Source organism: Lissotriton helveticus, chromosome 12 (assembly GCF_964261635.1).
Source record: "Lissotriton helveticus chromosome 12, aLisHel1.1, whole genome shotgun sequence".
Lineage (NCBI taxonomy): Eukaryota > Metazoa > Chordata > Amphibia > Caudata > Salamandridae > Lissotriton > Lissotriton helveticus.
In genome coordinates, this window is record NC_136073.1 from 76,705,719 (window position 1) to 76,711,718 (window position 6,000).

Sequence of the window (6,000 nt, forward strand, 5' to 3'; positions counted from 1 at the left end):
ACAGATCAGTGCAACCTATTGACTGGGCAGATCAGGGCAACCCATGGACTGGGCAGATCAGGGCGACCCAAGGACAGGGCAGAGGTGTGGCGCCGCGGCCAGGGCGACTGACGCTGGAATCTGGGGATCAGGGTTCGATCCCCGGCGCCGGTGGCAGGTTAGCCCAGCACCATGTGACTCTGGGCAATAGCTTGCTTAATCTTCCCGACGGCCCCCAGCGCCTAGAGACCCTTGCGGGTGATTGTGCGCTTTACAAATGTGGATTTATTATCAGGGCGACACAGGGACTGGGCAGATCTGTGCAACCCATGTACTGGGCAGATCAGTGCAACCTATAGACTGGGCAGATCAGTGCAACCTTTTGACTGGGCATATCAGGGCAACCCTTGGACTGGGCAGATCAGGGCGACCCATGGTCCGGGCAGATCAGTTCATGAAAGAAATGGTAAAAATCAGATGTATCGATGATGTGTACATCCATGAAAAAAAACACGCAGAACTTGCACAAAAAGCCAGTGACAACCCAAATCGAATTCAAGAATCCTCTTGGTGGTGCTTTAAACAGAGACCCAACTCAACACATGGAAAGACCTTTGACACACATCACACAGGCGTAATCAGACCCACAGCTGCAAAGCAACAAAATAAGCGTGGAACCTACAACCAGGCAAGGTTATGGAGGGTCCCTTCACAGGATGATTTTACAGCAAACCTTTATCCTTCACTTGCTCCAAGAATGATAGGCGCCATCCCTTTGTTTCTTCCCAGCAAACTCTGCACCCCCGTGGAGTTAGGAGAGAGCACTCTTAAAAAGTCCTCTTGCTCTGTGTATCTTGTTAGCTGGACACTCAGCATGTCAGACATTGATACACATTGTAGCTTAGAGAGAGAGAGAGAAAATGAAGAAATACAGAAATAGATTCACAAAAAGAGAATCCATTCTCACACATAAGGATAATTGAGATGCAACTCCTACACCTTCTTCCCCAAGTAATCATCCTTTTAAACCCCCTTACGTATTCTGAGTGTGCAATTCTAGCCGTGTGGTGTAATATTTTGGAGTAATTAATAATGCAACATGTGATGGTTTGTGGGATGTCATCACTAACACCAGGGTGCCAAGCACTGGCCCTGGAGTGATTTTACTTTTGAATTCCAACTTTCTGCAATCTTAATTTGTGTAATGGTTAATGGTTTGTAATTGGATGACTGGTAACTGTTGAGCAGAAGGGTGCCTGCGGCTGCGACAATCGGTCTCCCAAGGACACCCTTCATTTTGTATTATTATGTCCATTTTATGTATCACCCAGGCGTAGTTTTTTAGTAGGTATTTTAAAACAGGCTAAGTTTAGACATGCTAAGGTTGCCCTATTATTCTTGCAAAGGGCCAACGATCCCCTAATGTTGTTTTGTATTATGAATTTTATCAAGGTTGCTTTAAGGCTGAGGAACACAAGAGGGTTGTGCTGATTGAATTTCCTGTTAATCATTTTTAAATCCAACTCTGTAGTGGGCACGTGATGTTTATGAATTGTATTTTTATTGTCCCTTTTTAAATGTATAAATATGTACTTTTATGGTGTTTTTAAATACCGAATAAAAGATTATTGAAATTGGATGATGCATATAATGCCAGGTCTCGATCCCCACTCTGTCTCATCCTTCCATCTCCTTTATTCCTCCACAGTTCCTGAAATCCACTGGATCCTACTGCACAGACTTCCTGAACGACGCCAGTTCCACCGCCCTGCTGGTGGTGGGCTTCACCCTGGTGATCCCACTGCTGGTGCTGTCCCTGGCCGCCTACTGCCGCCTGGCGCGCCACCTCCAGCTTGGCTTCTGTTTCCTGCCCTACAGCAAAGCCGTGTACAAGAACCTGCCCGCCTCGCAGTACTACAGCCTGGACTGCTGCGGCGGCGACAGCGGCACTGTCGCCGACAAGGTCTGGGTCTGAGCTCGCCGACAGGAAGAGAGAGAACAGGAGCCACACCCATCACACTTACTCAGGACTCATGTACTCACACTGAGGCATGACTGCAGACAAGGACTGCAAGACCCATCTACTGGACTTATATCTATGACCACCACGATGTGGCGGTCTCTTCCGGTGTCTCTAGGTTTGCCTCTTCCAACCAGGATGAAGGGACAGGGCATTGCGGGCGATGAAAAATAACTACAAGGGGGCAGAAAAGGAATACAAACTAGCTAGTTCAATGAAGCTACATGTGCCATCTCTATCTTTGCACCACTTATGTTTGAGCTTATAACAATGAGTCGCAAAGGCAGCAGAAAGAGGCAGGTGGAGGGATGGTGGTGTTTAGAGAAAGTTTGGTGGCGTAGGAAGTAATATTTTTTCCTTACAGTGTACTGAGTGAAGGTTAACAATCTGTTAATAAGGGGATTGTAAATGCATGTAGAATTTGGGGGGATGTAGGATTAGACGCAGATTGTGGGTTTACGGCGGTCAATATACACAATAAAAAAAGATGAAAATGAAAGTATCAGGTGAGTCTCTTTTACCATCCTGCACCCCTACTTTATAGACATTAGAACCCCAAAGTTTCCCTGAGTCAGGGAATAGTGATGATGTTTTTTTTTACTTTACTTCTTCGATAGCTTCATCAAAACTCTCTTAGCTCCTTTATTTCCCAAAGAATGAATATATGACAAGCAGTTGAAACGCTTCAGTGACTTTAATTTTTTTTACATTAGGAACCATTCCTGCCTTTGTCAGTCTTAGACCCGAGCACATTCACTTTATACATCACCTAAGCCTATCCGATCTAGGGCGCGGCGGCATCAGATTGGATCTACGTTATACATCACCTAAGCCTATCCGATCTAGGGCGCAGCTGCATCAGATTGGATCTACGTTATACATCACCTAAGCCTATCCGATCTAGGGCGCAGCTGCATCAGATTGGATCTACGTTATACATCACCTAAGCCTATCCGATCTAGGGCGCAGCTGCATCAGATTGGATCTACGTTATCTGTAGACTCCTGTTGGCTGTTTTAGAGATTTGTAGAAGGAATTCACCGGTCGGATGGCTCAAGGTTCTACACCGCACTAGCCCTGGAAATCCATAGGATTTAGAGTTCTCATCTATGTTAATGTAGGTTTCTCCAGCAAATTAGCTGACTTTACTGTCAGAGGATAAATCTGGGGGGGCAGAGGTAGACGTGCTCGACGCAAGCGGACACGTGAACAAGCCGCAGGGCGAAACGTGTTGTGTGGATTCAACTTGTGAACTTCATTTGTGGTTTGTTCCTTTCTTCCTGAGAGCGCATGAAGAGCTTTGTGAACGATTTTGCAATTGGAAATTACCGGCTTGCTCCGCCGGAATATGCGCCAACCCTCACGGGTCCCAGTATCTCGGAAGAAGTGTCTTGGGGACTGATATATATATATAGATATATAGATATATATATAGATATATATATATACATGCATTTCTAATAAGATTTTTAAATAAAATGAGGATTGTGTGACAGCTAATGCTGTCTCTACGTCAGTCCTGAGAAAAAATGGAGGAAAAAACCTTGTTGCACAAATACTCCAGGCTCCACTTTCGTATACGTTTTTAGAACCTATTAGATATCAACCATGGCAGAAACGACTGAACGCAAGCACAGTTATTTTCAGAGTAATCATGAATTCTTCACTCCTCTCTCCGACACACCCATGACCCATTGACAATGCAGCACAAACAACTGTTTCTTCTCAGGGAAAAGTTACAAGATCAGGCTTCACATTGATTGCATCAAATGCCACCATCCTGCCTCTTTTTCACATGCTCCTATACGGACAACGTTAAAATTATTCTCAATCTAAGCCCTCAGCACCATCCTTACAGAATTTAAAGAAGACAACATCACCTGCTCAGGGACCATGGACTGCTCAGGAGAATCACTCACACGTGTCTTAAAATTAAGTCTATTCTCTGTTTAAACACAGAGGGTGCCCCAAGAAATAGGACCACAAATGGGGGAAATGGAACAAACACAGGGGTGATATTTGTGTCTCACCATCCACAGAACTACGACGTGAAAGGGACTTATTGCTGGATCAACCGATGAATGATGTGGAACCCACACCCTCGTTACTGTAACAATTGCTTAACTGCACAATTTCACCTGTTTTATGTGCCATTGATACCTGCATGTCTCCTAACTCTTATTGTTTATTGATCAGGCGAGAAGATGACACCCTGGTTCGTCTTTGGGTCAGCTATCGTGAATATCATTACATCTCTGTGTTGTACGCTATATTATTTTAATATGGATCTCCTGCCGTTCTGTCATTGCCTTGTACTTTTTTCCTTTTTCTATTTCAATAAAATTGTTATTAATAATAAATAAATAAGTCTGTTCTCACTCGGCATGTTTCCCACGCCTTTCAAAATTAGACAGATCCTGCCACTCCAAAAAAGAAACACTGGATCTTAACAAACCTGCGCGCGATAAATTCATAACACGCCTGCCATTCTTTGGGGAAAAGGTGTGTCCCTCCAGCTACATGACCAAACCACAAGGACAATCATGACCTGCATGAGCTCCAGGCCTAACCAAGGTCATGATCAGCCTGAAACAGCATCCCACCCAGATATGGATGACATGCTGCTGAGACGCGATAATTATGCACCATGTCTCTTGAATATGCTCAACCTCTCGGCATCCTTCATTACCCTCAATCATCAAACCACAACATATATCCTGGAAGCCTGCAGATGGTCTTCAAAGCAAATACCCCTGTGGATCACCTCTTATGTCTGCCACTGATATCACCTCATCCAGACGGGCACCGCAGGTCTCAGTCGTCACTTGTGGAGTGTGAGAAGTTAGCCTGGCATATGATGTCCACTAGTTCTAGTGGGCACCTTGTACCAGTCTAATCGACCTTTATTGATGGTGGTTGTAAAGTCAAGCTTATAGAAAGCTATCCTAGTGGTAGCATGAACCAGCAGTCTTTAGGCTAAGACTTCAGTAGGCGAGTTAAGCAAGTTGTTTTACCATATATAATCCCTTGAATACCAAATGAAAGGACACCACACAAGGTATGCATCAAATATATATGTGTTTAATCTAAACACAACCCCTCTGCACTCTTTATGAGGTCAGAGGTAAACATACAATACAAGTCAAACAGTTAATACACAATAAGTTTCACAGTATACGTTATGCCCTAGGGGCCTCACTAACCATATACTAAGAAAGTGGTATATGTACCACATGAGAGTTAGAAAGCAGGCCTAGGGCCTGTAGAATCGCTGGGGCTACACTAAGCAACCAAAGGTTAAGAAGTATGAGACCCACGGATGTCGTGTGCAGTGTCTAAACACAGGCGCAGGCTCCCATTGACTTTCTATGGAGTTCGTAAAAGTTACAAAGTTACAAGTTAAGGACACTTCCGGATGGACTAGGACGGAACCCTTTTAGACTTAGACACTAGGCGGGCCAATGCCCTCGAGACTACCAGAGTACTCGTGTTACCTCACCCACGGAAGATAGGTGCCTAGGTGTCTTTTGATGTCAGGTTTCGTCGTTGTTTTCGATGGAGAGCTGCAAAGAAGTGCCGCAGGCGACCAGAGGAAAAGTGTCCGGGGGAATCCAAGAGTGGATCGGAGATGTGAAGAACCTGAAAGCAGAGGGGACAGAGTCTGGGTCACTAGCCAGTGACCAGGAAGGAACCAGGCGATCTCACGTGCTTGAAGGTGAAGAAGGTGAGTTTGTCTCCTCAGCCACGAGGTCCAGGAGGCATCGACGATGACCAGGAGCTGGATTCGAGCTGTCCCACAATGGATCTAGATGACTGCAGCGTCAGTATCCGGATTGGACCCAACAAGCATTGGCAACCACAACCCACTCAGGATGTCGAGATTGGCTCTGTTGCAGACCAGCAAGGTCTGTTGCGCTTCTCCTTTGCAGGGAAGCTGGAGCAAGCCTGGAGCAACCAGGATCGCAAGTTAGATTCAAGATGGCATCTTCAGGGGGCTCACT

The 6,000-nt window shown here is 45.4% G+C and overlaps 1 protein-coding gene across 1 annotated transcript in view; it reads left to right on the forward strand.

Moving 5' to 3' along the window:
- TMEM88 (transmembrane protein 88) overlaps positions 1–2,498 on the forward strand; it is a 142,450-nt gene extending 139,952 nt beyond the window's left edge. Inside the window, exon 2 of the mRNA XM_078671399.1 lies at positions 1,688–2,498. Coding sequence (XP_078527525.1) covers positions 1,688–1,954 — 267 coding nt within the window. The 3' untranslated portion in view covers positions 1,955–2,498. The remainder of the gene's footprint in view (positions 1–1,687) is intronic.
- The last annotated feature ends 3,502 nt before the right edge of the window (positions 2,499–6,000 follow it).